This window comes from Nyctibius grandis, chromosome 1 (assembly GCF_013368605.1).
Source record: "Nyctibius grandis isolate bNycGra1 chromosome 1, bNycGra1.pri, whole genome shotgun sequence".
NCBI lineage: Eukaryota > Metazoa > Chordata > Aves > Nyctibiiformes > Nyctibiidae > Nyctibius > Nyctibius grandis.
The window spans coordinates 68566217-68593609 of NC_090658.1; the positions used below are offsets into that span (position 1 = coordinate 68566217).

A 27393-nucleotide genomic window follows, 5' to 3' on the forward strand; every position below is an offset into this window, starting at 1 on the left:
GTACTCCAGTTTGTGGACAGACATTCACACTGTTCCACGCAAAGAAGAGCAGTGGAGTTACCATTCAGAGGAGGATCCTTGTGTCTTACGGCTGACTTACACATCCAGCCTGGTTCCTATTTTGGTCAAGCTCATTTTTGCTATTGGCTCTTCGCTGCCTCTGCAATAGGTAGATACCAGAGGGAAAACCTTCCTTGCTACCAAAGAGCTCTAACTCTGCAACAGCTGGCTCAGCAATCAGGCTGCGAGCGCATGGTGCTGCAGCCCACCCACAAACAGGTCACAAGGAGGTTACTAACCAGCTTCTGGAAACACTCTGCTGCACCTTCATACAGCATCAGCCAGAACATACATACACCAAAGGTATTTCTGAACAGTACAATTAATAGCTGGGATATTTCTGTATGATCCGATTGGTGTTCAGCCCTGACACTATACATACGTTCCTCTTCCACCAGGTCCTCCCATGGTATGCAAGGAGGTCACCCTAGCCGGTGCAGCGACCCGCCAGCCCTTCTGGTTTCAGAGGGCTGACTGACACACATCAAATGATGAAAGACAGACAACTTCAGGGAAGGCTGCTCTCAGCTACCCTTTCACTGGAGGTTCTCCACAGCAGCAAGAACCGAACCGTTAAGGAAGCAGCTCTTCAGGCCACCACGCTAAGACGGGCTCGGTGATGGGGAGTAACCACTTGTTACTGCCTTAGCAGGCAGGAGGGTGTGACAACACTCCTGAGCCCGCTCCCGGGCCTGCTGCCTCGTCTGACCTCTCTATCTCCTGGTTTTGCCCGCAGCCTCGTCTCTATCTGTGTCAGAGGCCTCCAGCTCCTGTTCAGACGCAGACTTGAAGCAGGTACGTCTGCTTTCACTCACTGCTTCCCCAGCTACAGCTTCAGCATTACTGTGCACACTGAGCTCTACATAGCTGACCGGAAAAATGCCTCAGACCTGGGAAGCCATTCTCTGGTTTTAGCTGGGCATGAAAAGCAACAAAAAACTTGTGACAGAGGTTAATTGCTTAAAAACAGGATAAACAGATGTACAGAGCAGCATGCTGCACAAAGCCATCACAGCATAAGAGCTGCCAGAGCAACATGCCAACTACTGTCTACTGTTGGAAGAGTGACAAAAAGGATCTAGATTAATGGTAGTTTATGTGTCCATGAAAAAAATCAACACTTCCATAAGCTGCTTCTACTTATAAAGCGACAAAAAAACCTAAACGTAGAGGTTCCGTCATAGTGATTCCTCTATTTCTGGCGATCCCAGCTAAAATATAGTAAGAGCAGTCCTCCTATATACTTCCCGAAGTGTCTTGACAGTCTGGAAGTTTGCAGTAGGTGATACAGACGGAAGGAAACAGTGCCATTGAGCTAACTTCTGAGGATGGACCCATAGCTTTCTGAGAAGTAAAAATTTGTTTTTAAGTCACAAAACTCCTTAAGTAAATATATAAATTTGCACTGGATGAAGGGATTTTCCTTAAACCTCTCTTCACTAAAGCAAACAGTAAAATTCCCATTGATGGAAACAAAGTCAGGCCATTATCAAACACTTTTAAAATAATCTCACAAAGCGGCCTGATTTTTGTCACTTCAATGTTTAAAGGACAATAAATTATAAAGCTTGTTGCGTATGAATTTAATCCACTTGAGTTTTGTCAAATGTCTGTTTGCAATTTTAAGTAACCTCTTAAAGAGATAACTCTCTATCCCACCCAACGGAGCTAATGGTCTTAAAAGATCAGAAGGCAAAGAAGAAGAACAGAAAGAAACCTCAACAGCTTTCATGAGCAAATCCATGGTAAGATAAACGAAATAAATGTAACATTTGGATAGAAAATTTGACTTTCAAAGTTTCATGTACAGGTGAGCAACAAGGGCAAAAATACACATTTTCAAGTTACTGCAGTTTTTTTAATAAAAATATATCACAAACTGAGTTGGCAGGATGAGTTCAACAGTTAGTGCGTAAGTATACAACACAGAACTTACTTAGCTGCCTTGTTTAGCAGTTTCTACAAGGATCAAAAGGGAATTAAACAGCAGCTTCCATCAAAACATCATTAGACATTCCTTCCACTCAGAGCTGAGATACATTTTCACATTCTCGGGAAATGATGCCCTGATATACCAGGACTTGAGTTTGTATGACTGTTAATTTAATCCCCAGGAACATTTTAATATTTATTCAACAAATAAAGAACACAGTGAGGGAAATCAAGGCTTAAACAGATAATAGTCAAACATTATAAATACTTTCTGAACCATTTCTGTCTGTCCACATGTTAAGTTCCTCTACAGGGATCAAAATTACTATGAATAAACATTTTTTGAAAATTAAAATTGCATTAAAATTTACACAGGACTGGAGTAAGTATCATAAGTCCCTGAGACGAAGCCTTCGTTTATTGCAGGCAATAGCATCACACAAAGCATTTCATGTTTCAGCTGCAACTAGAAGTGGCTGCATTTTCTGTTACCAGTGCCTCTACTGAAAATCTGTTCCTGAATTTATTTCTCGAAAAACCTTCTTCTAACTTTTCATTTACATCTATTCATAGTCAGTTTATACGCATTTGTTCTTAACCCAACATTACCCTATGGATAACATAGCTGTAGCACCCTAGCACTTACTCTGTGGGTATACATTTGAAACAAGGAATTATGTACCCCCAGACTTAATTTTATTAAGCTATGCACAAGCTCCTTCTGTTCTTCTTGTGAAAATGGTGCTCCATCTCCTTGATCAGCCTGTCATTCTTTGCCCACCATGTGCTGTGTTCAACCATGGAAATTCAGTTTTTCTCAGTGAACATGACTAAGCATAACACCACAGGTGGAGTTCTGCTGTCCCTCCCTCAGTGGCTTTAGGACCTTTCCATTTCCAATGGAAGTTCTTTGCCTTACCATGGAGGCTGGAAAGCACTCTGTAGTTTTATGTCGGTGGAATTATATGTTAAAAGGGCTTTCAGTTCTCTTACTCCACATTTCATGAAAACACTCTGGGTATTTGTCACTGTGTGGGACAAATTTGCAAACAATGTGAAGTGTCTACTATATTGTACATTAATTCTTAGAAACTCAAACCTATTGGGAAGAAATATATATGATTTAGTTTCAAATTAAGTCCCCACTGTTGCATGTGCCTAATTCAGAGCAACAAAGATCAGACCATCTCCGTTTGCTGTTACTTGTGCCCTTTTGAGAGTGTACAAGATCTTATCAGTACCCACAGAGATCAAATTAGAATAAAGGCTACTATTGTTTTCTACAAGGTAAAAATATTATTTGGGAGAACAGGAAGAAATAAAAAGGAAGAAAAAGGAAGAACAATTGAAGTGCAAAGGACAAAAAAAAGAAGAAAAAAACCCACACATCTTAATGTATAGCTTTAAAATAAATTAGAAAAAACAGCCAACACTACCATCTACTGGGCAAGATAAGGACAAAGAGTTCATTGCAATGAAGACAATTGTTGCTGCATTCTGGCAGTAACTTCAGGAATACAACTCATCTTGAACCCACAACAGTGTGATTGCACACTAGCTCAGAAGAAACCTGCAACATTATATTATCCAAAACAAAAGTAAACTGAGTAAACACTCTTTATGCCTATGAAGTAACTCAACTTAAAGTAGCAGAGTTATACACCAGTCTGTCAAGAGGACCGACACCTGGGACTCCAGCGATACAAGCCAAAGAACTACACTCAGATCTCTGGTTAGCAAACAGTTATCATCATTCTTGATTTTAATTACCATTTAATCACAGTGATTTCAGTGGGACTGCTCAGATAAATCAGAGCCTTTCTGGAATCTTACATCTCCTCCTCTCTTTAAAGCAAAGGAATTGCTTATAGACATTGTGTTGTCCAACCACATCCTGCCACATGCCCGACTATTTTTTACATATTATTTAAGTTGAATAAGTTAGTAAATGCCAGAACTTGTCCATTCAACCATTCTCCTCTTCTGTGTGTATGTGATACAGTCTTTACATGCACAATCACATACTATTTTTTCCACAGAACCCCTGCCCCAGGCAGGGGCTGGATAGCACTCAGAAAGTGAGGCAGCTGTTGAGTATTTTCATATTCTTTCTTCAAGCAGTAAAGCCAGTCTTATTTACTCTACAAGATTTGAAAGTAGAATGACTGTTTATTTTCTTTTAAAAAAACCCACTGAAATAACAAAGAGCACGTATCTAAAAAAGCTTTAGGCACTCTAGCAATTACTGTTACAATGCAGTGCAAAGTAATTCCTGAAAACAAAACCTCTGTTCTCAGCCACTTACAAATGAAAATAAAAATATCTCTTCCTAGCTCTTCATCATTCGAGTACTCTGCTCTCAGCGTATTTCAAAGCACTCAGTAAGCACGTGACCCCTGATGCCTGCCTGGTCACAAAATTTTGATTCTTTCAGGGATGCAGAAGGTTAAAGAAAATGTCCCTGCACCTGGCTATTGCCTTTATTTAATGATGAGAAGGGATCCTGCCTCCAAGCTCCTACTTTAGCAAGTACAGCAAAAGACAAACAACTTAAGTAGAATCCCAGGCTATTTAGGGCTCCCTAAATCATAATCAGCAGAGATTAAATTCCACACCACGACCAAGGGGCAGGGCCAGACCCCCTCTCACTGGAACAACGCTGTCAGCAAGAAAGTCAAGCACTTCAAGCAATCTTCGATTGATTTTTAAGATGCTTCAGTAACACTGCAATCGGCTAATCCTGAAGTAACGAAGAAGAGAACAACTTGCACTCAAAATGAAAGGAAAGGTTTTTTTTTTAACTGGGCAGGCACAAGCAGGAAAGGGTTATTATCAAATTACAGCCTTCCAAAAAGAATTAATAATAGGAACATCCTCTCATCATTTCTGAACTGAAAGCTTAGGTACCGCCGATACCTCAGTCTTCTCTCCAGTAATGTTTATCTGCTTTACTCTTAAACACTCCTCAGGCTCTTCCCCTTCACCTCGAGTGCTCAAGAATTATCTTAGTACCAGAGCACTTCTCAATGATTTCTCTCCACTGCAAACTCAATCTGCCTTATTAGCTCCACTTGAGTAGGAAATTGAAGCTAAACGGACTTTCTTAAGGTGACATATAGATCAGCAACAGAGCCAGAAGTCAAGGCCTGCCAAGACGATGCTTATTGATCCAGAAGTTGTCCTACAAAGCAACCCTGGCTTTGAATTATTTTGGCCAGAATATTTCTAAATACCAAACGCTAATATCTCTTGGGGAGCCCATGCAAGTGGCAAATAAAAAATGAATGGCTGCCTGCCAAAGTTTTGGTTCCAGTGAGTTGTTCAGCACCACACAGGAAGACTGTGGTAGAAGCAAGTGCAGTGCTAAGCTTTCCTGTGTGGCATTTACCTGCATTAATCACAAAACTATTCCTTTTCCTTCCTGAAATCCTCTGCCCAGTTATTTACAAGTCTAACAGCATCTACAGCAAATGACACGGCAGATTTTGTGGTAAAACAGCATGTGATCACATAGGAGAAGACCCTACCATGACTCCACATGAGGAAGCCCAGTTAAAGATCCAAAGGCAAACCTAAACCCAGCATTTCTTGGCTTTGCAGTTTTAGCAATTTTAATAGTGACATTTCCTTTTTGGTCTTTTTTAAAATAAGGTAAAATCATTTTATGACAATGCAAAGTTTTAACCAGGAATCTACAGCAATGAAGCACAGCATGAGCTAATTAATTACATTAGATTGCAACAGAAGAAAGTTATCTCCATGTGGAAAAGACCAGGCCACTCGGTACATCTGCTGGCGCTCACATGTGGTCAGAGAAAGTCTGTTCTGCCCTGCTTTCTCCTCCCTGCCCTACCCCTTACCAGCTTCCCTGAAGGGAACCCCGCTTCCCTCTAGAATAACACCTTCCCAGTGGAGGCAGCAATTTAACCAGTTCCAGGCAGTTGATATTTCCTGCAGACACCCTCGGGGACTCTCCCTCGACACAGGAATGGCTCCCCAAGTTCAGTGCAGCACATGCCACTGTGTGAGGGCAGAATTAGCTTTGCACTAAAAAAGCAGTGTATTCAGTTATTGCCTGAGACGCTACCAGTACTTCTGCCGTATAATGTATAATCAAATGAGAAAAAAATAAGTTGTTTTCAAAATGTTAATTATTTCAGGCAAACTTGAACGCAATTTCAGAATGTGCAGGTGAAAGGATGCACTTTACTGCCTTGAGCGGTTGCACCTACGCATCCGGAAACACAGCACTCTGAATCACCGCTACCTTATTCACAGCACAGCTGGAAATACCAAGCACCACTGACCATTATTCCATCATTCATGTTCCACTATTACCTTTGGTTTCCTATGATATTAGCTGCCCAACTTCATTTACAGGTGAATTCCTTCATCATCAAAAAAAATTTTTTTTTTCAAGCACAATTTGCAAGCTGGAAATAATGACCAAAATTCTGTCCAAGCAGTATATAACAGCTCACGTTCCAAACACAAACACTAGAAAACTCATTACAAAGTACTTCATAAACTTCCATCACTGCAGTAGGAAGTGACTGTAAATTATTACAGCTTTTCCAATTTAATGAGTACATTTAAATCTTGAAGTGATGGTGTTACTGCCTGCACTCGGCACAGAGATTTAAAAAAAAAGAGAGAGAGAAAAAAAGAAGAGCATTTCACATTTACATTCACACCATGCAGAGTAACTGGTAAGCACTGATGTTTTTCAGATGAGCATACATTACTTAGCCTGCCACATGAAGGCATTCTGTAATTTGAAAACTATTTTAAACTCTACTGGAATTCAAGTTTTCTGTTTTATTTAAACAACTTGAAAGAACTAATATACAATGCTAAAAATTTTATTCTCAGTCTTCAGTGCATCATACTGTACCATTTTTAATTCTCCCTATCCACTGTATAATTTGAAATTCTAGCGTTTTCCACAACCACTCACTATTTATCTGTCACACAGCATGCTCAAAGCAGCATTCAAGAAGTATTAACTATTTTATGACTATTTTTGCAAAAGAGTTTTAACAAAATCTGTATGAGAATGTATTTCCACAGCCTTCTCCAACTACGGGTGACAAAACTCTTAACAATTAACACTGCACAAAATCATAGGAAAAGAACACTTTCAGCATTTTACCGATGTGGAAATAGATGCAGACATAAGAGACCATGGCACGGCTGAGAATAGAGGCTTGGTATCTGACGCGGCTGCCCTGTTTTGATTAGACTGGGAGGTGAGCGTCCCCTGGTGCAGCCTATCTCAGTAAGTCCAGCAGGCATAAAAGTGCCCATAGGACTTCGTAACAAAAAGACATAATGCAATTACCTGTTTCTTATTTAGTTGTTCTTCTATATCATAAGAAAAGTTAAATTTAAACAATGATAAGAAAATATTGAGAAAAGTAACTTATAAATTAGCTTTTATTCATAGAGGAACTTACGTTCACAAAAATGAAGCGATTCTTCAAAAGAATGGTTGCTCAGATATACTTGCCTGATAATCTGAGAAGGCTAGATATTAATATAACATGTAAGAAAAGAGATTTCTTTAAAAGTGCATATGTAAAAATAAGTATGAAACTTCACCATGCAGGCAGTGAAGACAAGCAAATGCCATATGACTTAAGGGACTAAAAATAAGGACTTCAAGTAGGTAACTCCCCAAAACTTTACATCAAAAAACAGCATTTCAACATTTTCGTATATGTTTAACTTAACACATGCTCATACAATACAGTTTACCAAATCTGAGTGTTCAAAGACAATTTTCCCCAACATTTTATTAAGAGAAAAGACTAAATATGAGTATGTAAGCAATACATTGTCTGTGATGAATAGTTCATCAATAAGCTATAGCTTATTATTTATTATGAAAAACCCAGGCACTCTAACCTATTAACAAGCTGTAAAAATAGAATATTTGGATTTGTGCACCTTGCTATTACGGTGTTTTCACTGGATTTTTCAATTGCATTTCAGTGCAAATACATGCCAATGGTTTGATATCTTTAGTGGAACAAGACTATCACAATTTTTGAAAGACACATGCAAGTTTACGAGAACTAATGGCTATGTAAGGCCATTTTCTTTAGATTCGGGACACAGTATTAAAATACTCTGTTATCAGGACAGTTCAGGTAAACCATCCACATTAACCCTATTCTTACAATTCCACAAAGAGTGTAACATATCTTCCACGATTACATTTACACTTTCAAGGGATTAGTCACCCTTTTAACCATCAGTATTTAGAAGCAGCCTTGAAAAATGAGTTGTTACAATTATCTCAAAAGCTTAAAAATCCTTACTATTTTAACAGCTCAAATTGTTTTGGTATCTATATAAACGTCTGGTCTTTCACTGAGTGTTGATGCTCCCTGGTCCAGTGGTGAGCTCCCCAGGTTAATTCTGCATTGTTAGAAAACATTTAGTTAGATAACACTTCAGTCAGTGTTAGAATGGCTCCATTTCAATTTCATCCAGTAACCCCTTGCTTTTGTATTAAAAAAAAAAAAAAAAGACCAGAATGAGCTGCCTGGCCAATTCTCTCTGTATCTTTCATCATTCTGGGTACATTACCATTCGCACCTCTAACTGTATCTTCCCTAATGCCTGGACCAAAGAATCTATGTCCAAAAATCAATTACCTGTTTGTTTCCAGATAAAAATAAAAAAAACAAAAGAGCAACCTTAAAATGATCATGCTTTCCTGAACAGTGCGTAGTTGAGAATCTTCTTACATGATTTCTCAAAATTACCCTCACCTACACCTCCCAGTCCTTTCTCATGCTTTGTATGGAAGCTTTTCCACTGCTCTGCTAATTAATGACCCCACCTTTGCTTCAGTTTTGTTTCTCTTGACATAGGGTAACCAGAACTGAACAAAGCACTTACCAGTGATGCATATGAGATTATTCTATTTTCCTGCATTGTTCCCTTTTGTATTCTTCAAATATTTCAGTATAATGTTTGCCTTTCACACAATGTTGCTTATTAAAACAAAAAGGAATTTTAAAGGCCTGAAGTTTTTAAAAATATACAGAACTGGTCAGGGATGTGGAGGCTCATGACAGCCTGGGCAGCAGCAACCATGAGATGGTGAAGTCTGAAATCCTGAAAGAAGTGAGCAAAGCAAATACTGAAATAGCAGCACTGGACTTCAGGAGAGGCAGATTTTGGCATGTTCAGAGATCTGCTTGGGAGGATCATACAGGAGACTGCTTTAAAGGATAAATGGGCCCAGGAGATCTGAAAATCTCTCCAGGGACCTCACAGGCGAATGACGCATGCCAACGTGCAAGAAGTTAAGCAAATGTGGATGAAGGACAACATGAATGAACTAGGGGCTTCTAACTTAGTTCAAATGGAAAAGGAAGTAAGCAGAAGGTGAAACTGGAGAAACGTTATAGAAAGAAGGTATATAGTGATATTGCTGTAGTGTACAATGATACAATTAGGAAACCCAAAGCTCAGCTAGGGAAGAAACTAGCAAAGGCTTCTATTTGTGACAGGCAGCAAAAGCAAATTACCAAGTTGGAGTTGCTATTCAGAAAGACCTTGATGTGCCGAAGAAATGGGCTAACAAGATCTCATGAATATCTACAAAAGCAGGTGTAAGGCCCTGCACCTGGATGGAACAGCTGCATGCACCAGGCCAGGCCGGGGGCTGACTATTTGAAAACAGCTTTGCAGAAGAGGACCTATGAGTTGAACATGAACCATAATGTGCCCCATCAGCAAAGTGGCCACAAGCATCCACGGCTGCTTTAGCAAGAGGGTAGCCAGGAGGTCGAGGGAACTGATTATTCGCTTCTATTCAATGCTGATGCAGACTACTGTGTCCAGTACAAGAAAGACACTGACATACTGGAATAAGTCTAATGGATGTCCACCAAAAGAAGTAGGGGCTGTAGCAGATGACATGCAAGAAGCTGAGTGAACTTGTTTGCTCAGTCTTAAGAACAGAAGGAGAAATTTTACTGCTGTCTTCCAGTACTTAGTGGGAGGATATAGAGGGGATGGAGCCAGGTTCTTCTCAGACATGTACAGTGGAAGGACAAGAGGCAACAGGCACAAGCTGCAAAAGGGAAAATTCCAACAAAGTATCCATAAAAGGAAAAAATTACTATGAGAGTGGTCAAATGCTGGAACAGGTTGCCCAGCGAGACTGTGGTATCTCCAACCCTGAAGATAACCAAATCAGTACTGGACAAGGCCCTGAGCAACCTGATCTAAGCAGGCCTGAGGTCTGGGGTGCTCAGAGGTGGTGTCCTGAGGTCCTTTCCAAAGAAAATTATTCTGTGACTCTATTCTATGGTTCTGTGATTTAAAAAAAAAAAAAAAGCCAACAACACAAAACCACACTCACAACATGTATGTCCTGAATTTCAAATGCTTTTTGACTCTTTACTTCAACAACAGAAATTGTATCAGGCAGCAAGGGATATAAAGTTCTTTTAAAAACCACACACGTTCTTGTGAGATTCCTTTTAAAAAATAAACTATATGAAAACCTCATCAACGTTAGTCTAAATGGAATGATAATATAGATTATAATCAACAGGAAATAGGTGCAAGAAAGTCTCTAATATCAAAACTGCAATTGTAGCTAACGCAGTAGGACATCTTCTGATGACACAGTAAAAAGTATCAGATAAAAAAATACATAAAATATTTTGAAAACAAAATAAATTGTTATAATCTACTTCAGTAAATACAACCGGTGTGAAAAATGTAATTAAAAGTCCTATTCCAATATCATTCAAATTTCTAAACTATACCAAGCTCAGAAGCACTCACTTTATTCATTTTTCTAGGCATCCACATGACAACAGCACAGCAAAAATAAACTATTTTTAGAAATAAAAAGAACAAAGAACATGAGTCCGTGCAAGTCAATGACAGTATAAAGATTCTTAGTGATACGGTAATATAATGCTCTAAGTGGACTGAATTTTCACACTTAACTTTTGTGATTTATTTTGGATATTGTGCACTTGATTACTTCTGTCTATATAGTGAGGCAGTGCTAATTTATGCCTTCCTACAGGGATGATGTCTGTCTGTGCCAGCACCAGAAACTAAATCAAGAAACTCCAGAGCTAAAAGCTAACAGGCTACAGTCTTTTAACTCAGAGGCGCAGGTTCATGTGTTATTCATAAAAGCAGGTACCTACACACCAGCCTGTGAAATGCATTCTTTTGGCATTTAACATTTTCATTTCACTTATTACAAAAATTACATAGCTTACCTTTAGGTCACTTCCTGGCAAAGTACCTATGCCATCCTTCCAGTCCATAGCACTAAATACATCAAACTCTTGCCCATTTCCACTAGAGGCAGATTCATTCATGATGCATGTACTAAAAAAAAAAATAAATTAAAAAATAAAAAACTTTATCTGAAAATGCTGTAAGTGGTTTAATGCTTATATTACTGGACATTTCTTCAAACCCACTTCATAGATCAGTATCAAATGCTTCCCTCAGCACACTGGCAATGTGGACAACTGATGACACTGCTGATAGTATACACTAATATAATAAAAACAAGGGGAAATCTTTTGAAAACCTTAAAAAATAATACTTGTTTTATACACTAGGATGCTATTAATGAGGCTGTATTGGAGAGAAATGAAAAATTTCAAACTGCAAATAAGTTTGCATGGGGAAAACATACCTCAAGTACACCTAAGAAAAACATTTGTTCTGGGGAAGGCAAGACATGAGTGCATGCCTGTAATAAATACATTAAGCACTGACTAATAGAACTGCTTTTCCTTAATATCGGACAACGTGCTGATGTGAATCCTCCACACAAGCTCAAATTAAAATTTCAAAATCAGTTTGAAACTGTCTTTCATTTTCACTGTCTGACTCAGGACACCCAAATATTCCTTGTCTGTTTCCATACAGTTTCACTAAATTTTGATTTGCATTTGTAAAACTTATTTAGATGTAGAGAAGCACCTAAAGACCAGAGAAAACTACTGCTTCACAGGACTTTATTTTACTGGATCCCTCTGTTTCAGAACAGTGAAAGGAGAGGAGAGAGTATTTATCCTCAGAAATAGTGAATTTGGACACCTTCTTCAGTGGTAACAGTTTATCCCAAATAATTTGCACAGGCAACAGAAGTATGTAACACTTGCCACTGACCCCCCGCTTTGGCCCACCGCTTGCCACTGCCACAAAAAGATGGCATCAGCTGCACTGAACCGTAAATGTTTCTAGCAGCCAGTTGTGACTACCACCAACTTCCTCCTTTCCACTTCTTACAAACCCAGTAATCTTTAAATCTGTGGCCTGGCACCTAATTTACTATTTTTTCAACGTGAAATCTGACTCATTCATTTTCTTTCTGAAGAACTTCTGCACTATGCCTAGCAGCTGAAACAATCGAAGGCAAAATTAGCTCTGGCTTTGGTTTGTGGACTATTAGCAAAAGCTCACCTCTTTTCAAATTTACACTTTCTGAACTTCCTAGCAAACCCTTTCTAGGCCTCACACTCCAACTGCAGACTCCAAATTTTTGCTGCAAGTGTCAGTATTTGAAAATCAAATAGAGAGCGAGCTTCCTCAGTGCTTGACCTTGTTTTCTAAAATCTAATTTCTAACTTGGGTCCCACTGCAAATACCTATCAACACTCTCTGGAAATCTGGAATTTCTACAAAAAAGACTGAGTGATATTTGTTCACTCACAGTTAACAGAAAAAGATGCAAAGCAAGCAGAAGTAAACTCACAGTATCACAGAATCAATCAGGTTGGAAGAGACCTCTGGATCATCGAGTCCAGCCATTGCCCTGACACCACCCTGTCAACTAGACCATGGCACTAAGTACCATGCCCAGCCTTTTCTTAAACACATCCAGAGATGGTGACTCCACCACCTCCCTGGGCAGCCCATTCCAATGTCTAATGACCCTTTCTGAAAAGAAATTCTTCCTAATGTCCAACCTGAACCTCCCCTGGCGAAGCTTGAGGCTGTGTCCTCTTGTCCTATCGCTAGTTGCCTGGGAGAAGAGGCCGACTCCCACTTCACTACAACCTCCCTTCAGGTAGTTGTAGACTGCAATAAGGTCATCTCTGAGCCTCCTCTTCTCCAGGCTAAACAACCCCAGCTCCCTCAGCTGTTCCTCATAGGTCAGACCCTCCAGACCCTTCACCAGCTTGGTCACCCTCCTCTGGATTCGCTCCAACACCTCAACATCTTTCTTGAAGTGGGGGGCCCAGAACTGGACACAGTATTCAAGGTGCGGCCTCACCAGTGCCGAGTACAGAGGGACGATCACTTCCCTAGACAGGCTGGCTACACTATTCTTAATAGAGGCCAGGATGCCACTGGCCTTCTTGGCCACCTGGGCACACTGCTGGCTCATGTTTAGCCGGCTGTCGATCAGCACCCCCAGGTCTCTTTCCACTGGGCCGCTTTCTAACCACTCTTCCCCCAGCCTGTAGCGCTGCATGGGGTTGTTGTGGCCGAAGTGTAAGACCCGGCACTTGTTCTTGTTGAACCTCATGCCGTTGGTCTCGGCCCATCTATCTAACCTGTCCAGATCCCTCTGTAGGGCCTTCCTACCCTCCAGCAGATCGACACTCCCACCCAGCTTGGTGTCGTCTGCAAATTTGCTGAGGGTGCACTCAATCCCTACGTCTAGATCATCTATAAAGATATTGAACAGCACCGGCCCCAGAACTGAGCCCTGGGGAACACCGCTAGTGACCGGCCGCCAGTTGGACTTTGTCCCATTCACCACCACTCTCTGGGCTCAGCCATCCAGCCACTTTTTAACCCATTGAAGAGTCCACCCATCCAAGCCCCGGGCAGCCAGTTTGTCTAGGAGGATGCTGTGGGGAGACAGTGTCGAATGCCTTACTGAAGTCTAGATAGACTACATCCACAGCCCTGCCCTCATCTACTAAGTGGGTCACTTGGTCATAGAAGGAGACCAGGTTGGTCAAGCAGGACCTGCCTTTCATGAATCCCTGCCCCGATTGTCCTGCATGTGCCGTGTAATGGCACTCAGGATGATCCGTTCCATCACCTTGCCTGGCACCGAGGTCAGGCTGACAGGCCTACTCAGGTCAACTCAAACTTTTTACTGAAAGTTTGAGGAGAAAAATGCTTAGCTAGTTAACTGTCCTGTGTGAAAAATAATCAAATTTACATTTTTTTCATCAGAAAAATTGTACCAATCACTGTAACACCACCACTACAGACAGATACTGGTTTTGGGTCCGCAATGTGGACTCCCTTGTATTTCTCCTTGGTTTCCTCCTCATTTCTAGCAGAAATCTTTAAAACACTGAGGAACACCTTACTACCTTACTCCACGAGCACTTTCATTAACACTCCAGGGACTACACAGTATCAACAGGATGGCAGGAGCTGGACCTCAGTCAGTAACCACTGCTTAGGGTGAAAGATTCTGCATTCCCCTTCATTTCATACGATAGGTAGGGTTCACAGAAGACTCTTTGAGAAAACTTCACATATTTCACACAAGAAAGAAGAACCACATGATTCAGGGTGTCTTCTCCTTCTCTAAATTCAGTAATCCTCTGTGAGAAAGTATTGAAAACCATACCGTCAATGCAGAAAAATTAATTTTAAAATACATCAATAAATCTAAACAAATTCAGTACAAACTGAGAAATTCCTCAAAGCCATAGACCTTATCTTTTAAAATCACTCCCAGGAAAAATCCACCACCCTACCTCAGGGCAGCTCCTGCAACACAACTTGGATGATCTCTGTTTGACCCGAGAGCACGGTACATCGCAGAGCTCAAGCCCACCAAGCACCCAGCCTTCCATACCACAGCAGACCAGCTCAAGCAGGCTTACACCAAACTGAACTGCAGCACAATGGCAGAGACGCCGGCCTTCTCTCAAGAACACAAGACCCAAGCTGCTAAGGAGTAGCTGAAAAATTGTATCTACCCAGAAACCTGTGAAACGTTAAGGATGTAAAACATGCTGGTTTAAACACATTGGTGTAACGAGCTCCCTGCGATTAGCCTGGCTAAGCAAACACAAAGCTGTGTTCTGTATCAACTGAAGTTTCTAAGTAATCTTAAATTACCACCCTATTTAGAGGACACTTCACTCAATCCTCCTGTGGTTTATTTATCACAGAAAACATGTTCCAATGGTTTCTGCAGAAGGCACAACAGAAGACAGGAAGAGACCTGAGAGACTGTGGAGAAACGCTTCCTCGCAGCGGCCGCCATCCCACGGAGCGAGGAGCAGCGGACAGCTGCTCCATGAGGTGCTGCTCCCTCCAATAGTGCCGCTCTCATTATAGACACGCTTTGTAACAGAACCAGTTGGAAAAAAAATGACATAGGGAAAAAAATCTTAGAGCCTACCCTACTTAGGCAGGATGTAAACTGTGAAAGTGAAAAAAAAAAATTCACAGAAATGTTCAGGGCATGTTTCTCTCAAGAAAACATACAAATTTTAACCTAATTACACCTAACAAAGTTTCCTCAGGTAACAATCAGCAATAAGATATATTCTATTGTTTGATAAGGAATTCATTATTGTTTTCCATGTAAAATTAACTCAACATCAAAGGCACAATCTGTATTTTCACATTCTGCAGCCTTCAGAAATGTTCTTGGTGGGGATGAAAAGGTCACAGGGCAATGCAGATATAAATTAATTTACCAAAAGGAATTACATTTAACAAAATACCTGTTTCAGCTTTGCTGAGTTTGATGAGACGAAAGATGCGGCTATATCCCTCTACTAATGATAATAAGGAGGGAGATAGAGACCAATTAAATTGTTACAGCAATGAGGTACTAAAAAAGGATGAAATCATTGCAATATATACATCTAAATCGCAGAATAAAGAAAACTACAGAATGTCTTATCTACTCGTTTTCATTTTAGTTTTTAAGGCTCTGATGTAGTTCTTTGAACTAGTATAACTCCTTCCATAATGATTTCATTTGCTATCATTTCTGTTGCTACACTTCCCGAAAAGTAGTAAAAATACTAGATGAACAAGGGGCAAAGTAACTACAGTACTGTCCCTATGCCTGTCACTGAACGCCATCCGATGTGAAGGAAAGGACGTAACGGTGAGAACTTGGAACAGTCATCTTTCAAAAGCATCTCAAAAATCCACTATTAGTGATGTAACTGTATCTCAGCCTTCACAGCCATAAGCTAAAACATTTACAGAGGAGTGTGCCGCATGTTAATATTTCAACATTAACTTTGTTTTAGACATATGCAATACAATCATTAAAATAAGCATATAAAATAAGATTAGACACACCCCTTAGAAAAACCTTCATTTTTACCAACTGGTTCAACAATAAATGAGTGCCTCACAGAGGAGATACTTAATAACAGCACTAAAAAGGAGATAGTTTCATCTGGTGAAAGATTCTCTAAAGATATAAAGCAAAGATACAGGAGAGAATATGCCAATTAAACTTACAAGTAGTTTTTGAAATAATAACAGGGCTACCTACTGAATACATCAAAAAGTAATAATAGAAGGATTCTTTCTTTCAGTCAGTGCTTTAAAAAACCTACCTGACACCTACCCAAATTTTGAAAATTTAAGATGCCACCTGTGAAATGTCCACACAATTTCTAACCAGCGGGGCCAACTCGATACTGGGTCACTGGACAGCACAGAGAGGAGATCTCAGCAATAAAGCCACCAGTCAGCTCTGCCAGATTGGCATAACCTGTCTGCGATAGCGTGTCTTTTCTTTTTATGCATTCCTGTGTATTTTCGTTTTTACTTTTGAGGATTTCTGTAGCCGCCGTGACAGGATAGCCTAGCAGGTTTGCTCCATGCTGGTCTTCGCCCCGGCTGACAGCTCCTGCGAGGAGAGGTAAAACCGCAGAGCCAGTGGAGGTCTCAGCAAGTGGCACCAACAGTAAGGTCCAAGGAACAAACAAGGTACCAAGGGAGGTGATGTCCTTACAGAGCCGAGCCACTGTCCCTCTTTCCTGCAGGGCTGGGTGACACCAGCACTGATGTATGTTCAGAAACAAAGGCAACAGGTGAGTTTTTTGTCCTAATATCGTAGATGGCTATTTTGGGCATCTCCAAGGAGGAGGCTGCTTGGCGTAGCACCCATGGGCTAAAGGGACACATTTTCCCTACACAATAAATCAGGAAAACAAAGGGGACAACTCAGTGTACCAGAGCTGCAAATACACTAACTTCTAGACACCAGGGGACAAGTCGATACCCAGCTTCAGCTTTATTTAACGTGTTAAGGATGCGAATACTACCAGGGCTGACTTGTTACACCACCAAAGCCTCAGAAAGCAGAACTACCCCTTGCAACGTAAGCTCCCTCTATTTTGGACAGACTTTGTATTAAGCTAGCTTCTCAATTACAGCAAAAGCAAAGCCAACTGACTGTAAACCCTCCGGGATGTGCCCTGCTTTTCTCCTCGCAATCCTCTCTGCGAGCTGGGTGCACCCCATGCTTGTCTCTTTCTCATCCTTCATCTTTTTGCACCTGATTCTTCACTTAAAGAAAAACAACCACAACAGGAACAGTGCAGGAAATGGTAAAATGCTTTGAAGCTATCCACCACATTTTAATATAGGCTTTGTTTTGTACCTGTTTAATGGTTCAATTGTTTTAATGTTTCGTTAAAAGAAGTATCTGCAGATTACACATGTCCTTCAAAATCTCATTTTTTGTGGTTTAGGAACTACTTTACCAGTTCTGCCATGTTTCTATTGTGTGTTGAAGAGCTGTTTGAGTAAATGTCACTATTTTGCCTGTTGCTCATGAAGTTTATTACAAGTAAATTATTTTAAAGATGAGATATATAGCTTACATGTATTCACGAAGAGACCACAGCTTAAAATTCTTTGCAATTCTTAACACTTGTAACAGAAAATGGATCAGATTTCCTATTGATGATGTCCCTTTAGCATTACTTCCTCTTATTTTATCTGCTGCTACTCTTCTGCTTGCTGGATTCTGCAGGGGTACTGTGTATGTTTGTTCCTGCTCCCACTACATCAGCTTAAAACCTTTTTCCTCACAGAAAAAATCTGGCGACAGATAAGTCACAAAATGCTGTGAAGCCTGAGTCTGCAGCAGTGCTAAAGGAGGTTCACGCTGTCCTCACCTGACTCTAACACAGGTATTGCCACACCATTGCTAGAAACTGGGTAACACAGTTACACACAGCCTTCATCTACCTCATTTGCAAATATCCACAGAACACTGTAATAACAATAGTTACCCAATACCAAAGCTATCCCATCATCTAATGCATCTTACCACTGACAACCTTCACCTTGTTTATAAAGAACCTACACCTCACACCAAAAAAGGATTTCCTCTGCAACGCTTTCATGACTCCGTTATTGTCTGTGCAGTCCTGAGTGGAAGTTTAACCTACTCAGATAGGAAGACTTGAGTACAATGACTCTGAAATCCTATTTCTTAATTTCTCTTAATTCCTTGCACCAGGCACAGAAAGTTACAGAAAACTTCTGCCTTTGTTTATCTGTGCCTCCTTCCCTCCCCATGCAGGCAGGCACCCCCTTGAGAACTGTGACACACCAGATCTTCACACTGAATATCACCTGACCTAAATAAAATTGTTATTTTTTACCCCAAGTTAACTCAATATACGTCTGAACACTGCTTTTGTCTGACTCATGCCCTCCTCTTCCTCTTCTGCCGGTTCTCACCAACTTCCATGAGCTCTGCTGTCCTTAAACAATTAATTGACCTTTTTCTAGCTCCTAAGTACACTCAGCAGGTTACTGCATTTATAGACTTCCCCTTCTCCCCGATTCATAACAAGCTCATCTCTCCCATGGTGATGAGCAGTCCAACTACTGGAGCACTAGTAAGCTACAACTACACACACGCTATCACTTTCTTCAGTAAGCTCTACACCAGGTAAACACCGGCTCCTCACACCCATCACTCACAATCCATCGTCCTACTTACCAGCAGTATTAAAAAACCCAAAGAGTAAATGGAATAGCTCACAAAAAGTCAACCATCTCTCTTCACAGAACAGGTGATGCCCAGTAAAACTGAACAAATCAGAGGAAACAGACTCATTACATAATCACTTTCTTAAGTCATTAGAACTTTTAAAGCAACACTCTAGAAAAACTCATGAAACTGAAGGTGAAACATACATCACAACAACAAACAAACCCAGAGTTCACTGCAGTTTCTCATCTGACAACAAAAACCACCCAAGATGATTGCTTCATCCACGTTCCTTAGAGCACTGCGTTCACAAGAAGACCAACCAGACCACAGTCAAAGCCACTGAAGTAACACCAGGAAAAAATGAGTACCCGGCATCACCCTGCTTTAAGTGGAGCGCTTTACTGCCTTCAGCCCCTAGTTTCAGGGAGTTTCTCTCAGAGATGTTCATCATATAAACTTCTGATGAACGTGATGACTACCTTGGTAAAAAACACTAGTTTCCTGAACAGCTTTTAGATCTGCATTAAGAAAACTGTATTACGATCCTGAACATGTCGTTTCCCAAAAAGACACACACTGAATTTTTTGTATCTTGAGCTTTCCTTACGCTTGCCACCTGATTTTTAGCACCCACAACTGAGCGTCCATCCACGAGCAGAAACAAAAATCAAAAATGCTCCGTCCAACACCACTCAACTATACAAGGGAAATTAAAAACAAAATAGAACAAAATTGAAAATATAACTCATGCTACCTCTCACTGTAAAGCTTACGCAGACCATGCTAGTAAGCACAGGTAACTAAAAGAAGGAAGGGGCTGTGACCCTCACCACCCGGGGGGCTGCCGCATCTCCAGGGGCCTCCGTTCCAGGAAGCGTCACTCATCGGGGCTCAAACCGCGCTCTCGAGTGGGACAAGTGACACGGCCACGAGGCGCGCCCCGGCCGCTCCCCACGCAGGCCGTGGGCCGGGCCCACCCGCGCCGGCGCGGCTGGAAGCCGCCGAGCCCCGGCAGCGGCCGGCCCCGCAGCCGGCCCTCCCGCCTGCCCGCCCGGCGCGGCGGAGCGGAGCGGCCCGGCGCGGCAGCCGGAACGCGGCGGCGAGGCCCGGCGGGCGCGGGCCGCCGCTCCCCGGCGCCGGCAGCCCGCGGCCTACCACCAGAGGTCCCTCCTTGGCCAGTTTTGCGGCGTGTTTTTGCTGCACTTGAAACTTTCTGGAGAAAACCCGGGCTCAGGTCCGCGTCTTCCCCAGGCTCGGGCAGAACCACCGAAACAAAAGCGCCCGCCCGCCCGCCCGTCCTGGCCGGCTCCTCGGGGCGAGCGCTCGGGGAAAGCGGTTCTCAAGCTGCTCCGTTTCTCTTCTGAATTTGCCTTTTTTCTTTCCCCTTCCCCCCGCCCCGGGCAATTAAATCGAGCTGGGGCAGAGTGCCCCCCTGCCCCGGCCTGGGGGCGGCGGCGGGGGCGAGCGCGGTGCGGGAGGGGGTGGGAGAGGAACTGGGTGTTAAGTGTTCCTGAGGAAGTTGCACAACGAGAGAGGGACTCTGCTTGTTTACCGGGTCCTCTTGCCTTTTTTTTTCCCTCCCCGCCCCCCCCCCCTCCACCCCCCGAAACCGGGATCCGGGAAAAGGCGGCTGTCTCCGAGTGGAAAGAAAAAAAAAAAACTAAAAGAAAAATGTTACTTTCTCCTCCCTCCTCCCCTCCCCCAGCGCAGATGAGGAGGAGGAGGGGGGCGAGCTCTCTTTTTTTTTTTTTCTAGGGGACTCTATGGGTTTGCTCCCCGGCCGCTCGCAGCCGACCTCCGGGCATCCCTCAGCGGAGCAGTCACCCCTTCCCGCGGGAGGGGCCGGCGCTCGCCGCCTCCCCGCAGGGCTCGCCCCCGCCCGGCCCCGCAGCCTCCAGCGCCCGGCCCCGCGCTGCAACTTTTTCTCTCACGCTCTCGTGTGCGCCCGCTCCGACGGGGAGGGGAGGAAAAACATGGGCGGTGGGGAGCGGGCTCCGCTTCGGCCCCGACGCGGCGCCCCCCGTCCCGGGCGCTGCCACCCCACCGGCCTCTCCCCAGCCCCGGCCGGGGTCGGGCGGCCGCTCCGCGGGAGCGCCTTTCCGTCCTCCGCCGCTCGCCCCCCCCCCCCCAAAAAAATCGCTTTCCCCCTCCCCCCACCGAAAAAACACCGCCTCACACACGTTAGCGCGAACAAGTGTGCCTATATCCTGTTGTTATATGCACCGGCTGCGGAGACGGGGAGGGAGAGGCGGGCGTGTGCGCGGGGGCCGCTCCCCCACGCCGGCCGCACTTCAGGCGAGAGCGCGCAACTTCACAGAAAAGCCGTCTGCTGTTCCCTGCCCCCCGCGCCCCCCATCCTCAGCAAAACACGCACTCGCGTGTATGGGCACTCACGTACGCCGCCGGCACCCCGGGGCCATCCTCCGGGAGCCCCCCCCAGGCCAGCCCGCGGAGCCGGCGGCGCTGACAGGCGCCGTCCCCCGCCGCCGCACGCAGCCCGGAGCGGCCAGGGGCCGTTCCCCCGCCGCCTCACATGTCTGCCGCAGCGAGCGCGGCGCACGCACCGCACAGAGGCAGGAACTGAGCACTCGAGCAAAAGACTTTTTTTTTTTCCGCCTCTTTAAAAAAAAAAAAAAATTGCTACGAGCTTTTTTTTTTTTTTGGTATGTGTATGTGTGTGCAAACTTTCCCCAAAATGGCGGAAATTGGGAGATGATTATATTTTAAATATCTCTCGCACACAATCACACAAAGTGCAGGAGCGACGGAAAATACAAACTCTCTCCGCTGCGCGCTGAAGAGGCCTTCGCACACGGGGACCCACGGCACATTCAACCGGTATATCCCGGCGGCCGCCACCTCTCGCCGCTTACGACCAAAAAACCCGGGGCTTTTTCACACCCCTCTCCGCTGCGCATTACCCCCCTCGCAGCCCGCACTTCTCCGCGTCCTTCAGCCTGTGTGAACAAAGAGCCGGGGCTGGGGAGGGGGGGGCTCGGGTGCCAGCGAGCCCCCTCCCTCCCGTCGGCTCCCCCCCTCCCCGCCCGGCGCTCACACGCACACCCATGCACACACACACACACACACACACACAGCCCCCCCCCCGCCGCCCGGCCGCTGCACCCGCATCACATTGTTCCCAACAGCGCGGCGGTGCCCCGTAAGTGTCATTAAATGGAGCCAAATGACAAGCTCATTGGTGGGGCAAGTCTGCAAAATGTCTCTCCCCTTCCCTTCCCCCTCCCTTCGGAACCACCTCCCCCCCCCAAAAAAAAGGCCCCCTCCTAACGCATTTCCACAGCTCCCTCCCCCGTGTATATATATATATGTACATACACATACGTGCGTGCGTGCCTGTGTATGTATATAAATATATAGCGCACGTATATATACATGTACTCCCTTCATGTGTTTGGAAAGAGAAAAAGAAATACCAGGCACCTCTCTCTTTCTTTTGTTCCTCTTTCACACTCGTACACTTATGATTTAGTGAGACCCCCGGCGCCCCAGCCGCTCCCCAGCCACTTGCGAGTCACTTGCCCACTTTCCCCGGCATTAACTTCCATCCTTTCTGCTCGAGGTGGTGGGGGAGAAGCCCCCCCCTCCCTTCCCCTTCCCCAGATACGTTTCGTAAGGGAGGGAGAGGAGGTGCGCCTCTCCCTTTATCTCTTGGGCTCTAACTTTCATCCTCACCTAGGGGGAAAATTAAAACCCATCACCAGCCTTTGCCATTGCAGCTCCCTACACGGCTTGCGGATTAGATCGGAACACGCCGCTCCTTACCCCCCCAAATTCTCTCTCTTTCTCCGTCTCTCGAGTAGTCCTGACAAATATGGTCCAGGGCTGCGGGCACAAGTGAGCATGCGCCCGCGGAGCCAGGGCTGGGGAAAGGGGAAACTGCCGCCGCCGCCGCCGCCGCTCTTCCTCCTCTTCCTCCTCGCCGGCGCTGCCGCTGCGCCCCAGCCGCCGGCAACCGGCAGCCGGCGGCGGCGGCGATCAGCGCCTTTCCCAAAAACACGGCCGCCAACAACGGCGCCGACGGAGGTGCATCACCCCTCCTGATTTACTGCCGACGCTGGAGGAATAATAAGGAGACTTGTGCAGCAGCCGCGCGCTATTTTGGGCGCTTTCGAAAATCACGCCTTGCACTTTTTGTGGAGGGGGCGGGGGGCGTCTGCCCCTCGGCGGCCCTGCCAGGTGCTGGGGAGGCTGGGCGGTGGGCGCCGGGAGGCCGGGGAGAGCTTCGCTGCGGCTCTTGGCCCCCGGCCTCGGCATGAAACGGAGCCGAGGCAGAGCTAGGACAGTCGCGCACCGGGAGTGACAGTGGCGGTCCCGCAGGCTGCGGGAGAGGGGCAGCCCCCCGCAGCTCCCAGCGAGGGGGCACCCGGAGGAAGGTCTGAGACCCGGCAGCGCCGAGTCAGGCGCCTCCTGCACTCCAGAAATTCAGGGGTTCGTTCAGCACAGAAATATTCCTTATAATGGGCCTCGTCTCATTCACAACCTGGGCAGCTCACAAATTAAAAGTAGTTTTAAATGTGACACCTGCCTGAATTCTCTCCATTGTCGCCCGGTAGTCACAAAGACAAATACTGACTTCAGCAGTTATTTTTTGTCACTTCTTGTTCAGAAAACAGTAAAAACTGAAGGCTCTGGGCATTTTATGGGATTGGCCAGGGCGGGCTTCCTTCAGCTACAAGGAGGTCTGTTAGGCAAAAGAACATTTGGCAAAATAGACCTACACGAGGCCTATCTAGGCTGGGGAAGAGGGAGAATGGAGGGTTACAGTCAGTTGTACGTATGATATTTTGAAAAATGTGTGTATATATACTTGTAGGCATAGTATAAAACAACACAGAACGTAATTATCAGAAATACTTTTTCAGAACACAGAAGATGACTGTCCTTAAGGCAAAAATTGGCAAAGTGAATTTTGAATTTTTAATAGTTTAGCGTATTATTATATATCACTTAAAATAACCTTCAAACCTCAATACATCTTTTGTTAATCCCAATAATTATCAACATCCAAACTTTCCCGTGATTTTATACACACTTCCTTCTACAATTACAGTGACAACTTTGGCCCAAATTGCTAGAACAGAAATACTAATAAATAATAATAAATATCCATGAATAAATATCAGCATTAAATATCAATAGAAATAAATACATGGCAAAAATGCTCACCTACAAAGTCAGAATAACTAATGAAGTGGTTTATATAAGATCAAATACAACCTTTTTGCTATTATGGATACATACTGTGTTATGGTAGTGTCCCCATGGCGGGGAGAGCAGTGCACTGGACATAGGATAGAGGTGGTCCTTCTCTGACGGGATAACTTCTCAGTCTCAGCTTCCACTCATTAGAGTATTTACTTAAGAATGTGTATTAAAATATTTAAGAATCAAACATTATAAATCTCTTCCCTTAAACTATGCCCGTGCTCAAACAATTTAAATGTGACTTTACTTGGATTTTACCATACTATCTTGAGAGTTTCTATTTATTAAAATTAATTCTTCTCACAGCAGTAAAATGGGGCTCACAACTAAGTGTTTGCAGGATTGGTGCCTAAGCACAATACATAGTACTTATTTTATGAAGAACATTTCTCACACCCCTTCAGCTCAAATGACATTGCATATAGGCTGCAGTTTTCATCAATGAACATATGTTCATTAGAAACTAATTACAGAAAATAGTATTAACCTAATTGTAATAATTAGTAATAACATACATTTAAACTCTTCTAAAACACAGATGCAAAAAATCATAAAGGATGAGAAAATTCCTACTTTCCACCAGTGAACTCTTACTTGAGAAAATTTATGGATTAGAAACAAAGAATAAACTGTAACTGAAGTCATTCAGTGTTTTTCTGAAAATCATTTCCCAATGTTATCGAGAAGTTTTTATGCAGATAGTTGCCCAATAATTAGATTATTCTATTGTAGCGTTAAATTATCTGGGCTTTGCAGAAGACACTTAAAGAATGATACAATTTGGTGCTGTTTAAAAGTCTTTAGGACACTTGACCTGTACTGATTATTTCTCCAGATGACATTGAGGTTTTGGGGGAGGGTGTACCATACCCTGTCATGAAGATGCATTTCTAAGAACACAGATGATGAGTTATCTGCAGTTATTTTATTTATGCTTGAAAGACTTAGTCCCTTTTCCTTTGAAAATCTTAAAGGGAAACACAAAACTTGTAAAACCCTGTTATATTCTAATCCGTCTAATGTACTTGCAGAAGTCGTAGGAGTGTAAACCCTTACAGAAAATAATGACACAGGTGGAAAAGCTCCTTGAAGGATATATATTGGAAGTCGGAACTGAAACTGAGTATTTGAACCAGAGCATAGATGCTTTATTGGATCGGTAGTTTCAAATGGACAGCTCTTTGATTAAAGTAAAATGAGCTAAGAAATTAATAAAGGTACCTTCTGTTCTCTGTCTCTGCTTCGATCCTTGCCCTAATCATATTGTGGCAGCTCATGATGTATAATAAGCCCATTATTTTGTCAATAAAGCATTATTGAGTAAAAATAGATTAAACGTTATTCAAATATGCTCTTTAAACATTAGTTCTGTTGCCATTTTATTTAACACTAGACTTCCATCTGTATTGCGAAGACAGCGCATTTTGAACACTTGTTTTCTACATGTAAGTATGGCATTTAATATGATTTTGGCAGTATGTTTAATGACAGATTTTGGAGTAGCTAAATTTGGTCTCTCTCTGAGTATTCTTGTAACTTGTTCAATAGGTGTTTGTGCTGTAGCCAAATACTGATAATTTTTCTAAGAGCATGCGCATGAGCATCCATATATACGGCTTCCAAATCCCAGATCTTTAATACCATTTAAGGTGGTGAGAGGAAACAAATGTACATTATCAATTCAGTTTGCATGTTGGGTTTATACCATCATTTGACCTCATGGCTCCTCAGCAAATATCTAAAAATAAACTGAGAAAAAGAGAATCAGTCTTTACATTTAACCAAATCACTTAGCACTTCTGGGGTCTTGATTTCTGAAATACAAGCTAAGATACCTTAAAGATGTCCTTATTTCTAAAAAATAGCCTGCACGTGACATTTTATTACCCTTCTTCTAGCAACCTGTGCAGCTCATTGTGTGACCTTTCTCACCAGTGGCAGCCAGCAGTCTGCCACGTGATTCTTCCCCAAGCCAAACCAGGAGGACAGGAAAGAGGGCTTGAGGGCAATCACTGGCAAAAACCGATGTTGTATATGATACTACATAAAACTCTAAGCCAGGAAAATAGAAGTGTAAAAGCATTAAGAAATTGGGCATGAGGGGAGATGGTGTCTGTGCCTGTCTAGCAAGAAAGACAGGCAAATTGCCATCCATGGTGATTCCAGTTCCTCTCAACAGTGTTCTCTCTGAACTTGATGTCCCTGCAGATGTGAAGAAATGACGACTGACCCATTATCAATAGAATCTTCCCTGTGGAAGTTACATGGGCAATTGGATGGTTTTTTGCTACATATCCCATAATACTTATCAAAGTTGATTTGGATGCCACACTAAACTGGCAAACCTGTAATACTTCCTAGCTTTCAAATCTGAGCGTGTGCCCTGGCCACATCCCAACCATGTACTAGAGTGAGACTCAGGCATGCAACAGTCTTTTTTCTTGGGAGGGAAGCTTGAGTGTGAGTACTTGAAAGGAACTGCAGCGTTTTCCAGCCAGGTTTCGTCCCAATACGCACCTGGATGCACCTGAGGTGCAGCCTTAGAGAGCTTATTTCTAGAGATGAGGAGTTTCGAGGCATTGTAAAGAAGGTGTTTCAAAGATTTAATGAAAGCTGGAAGACTGCAAAGATTTCTGGAAGTGGTCTTCATCCTGAAGACATTCAAAGGCAGATATGGAAGTTGTGCAATTGTCAGTGCAGAAGTGAATCTGGAGCAATATTGTCTATGAAAAGTTTAGGATGTATTGGACCAGATTAATGAGATGTAAAAGCAGAAAAAGTAATTTGTAAGAGTGGGGCAAATGCAAATTAGGACCTCTAATGGGAATATTGATGAGGGCTGAAGACTGAAGCTAGGAGCTTGGACATTCGGGTTGGGCATTAGGGAAGGGCTTGGAGAACTGGCAAAAGCTTGGATCAGTTGAAGGAAGCAGGAGAGGGCACCATCTTGAGTGGTAGGGAGGAGGGGTACAAAGGTATGGCAGAGATTGTGCGATCTGGAAGGGATGATAGGCCAAATGAAATCGGTAAGAATAAAGGTCCTGTGGGAGGGGAAAGGTGGGGAGTATTAAAAGAGAGACTTACCACAGAGGAGGAGAAGTGATGTGGAAAGGGGCAAACAGAGTGTGAGGGAGCAAGGAAGGAAAGGGGGAAGAAGAGAGGGAACCTGTGTCAGGCAAAGCTAGAACAGCAAGGGATTTGAG

The 27393-nt window shown here is 43.5% G+C and overlaps 1 protein-coding gene across 4 annotated transcripts in view; it reads right to left on the reverse strand.

Moving 5' to 3' along the window:
• L3MBTL3 (L3MBTL histone methyl-lysine binding protein 3) overlaps window positions 1-22798 on the reverse strand; it is an 87863-nt gene extending 65065 nt beyond the window's left edge. For 2 of the 4 annotated variants that reach the window (XM_068425252.1, XM_068425283.1), the window contains exons 1-2: window positions 21359-21434; window positions 11259-11370 (exon numbers count right to left, since the gene is read on the reverse strand). In XM_068425252.1, coding sequence (XP_068281353.1) covers window positions 11259-11370; window positions 21359-21384 — 138 coding nt within the window. In that variant the 5' untranslated portion in view covers window positions 21385-21434. Of the gene's footprint in view, window positions 1-11258; window positions 11371-21358; window positions 21438-22747 lie in introns of those variants that run through there. The other 2 variants (XM_068425264.1, XM_068425273.1) reach the window with 2 other exon arrangements.
• Window positions 22799-27393: the final 4595 nt, after the last annotated feature.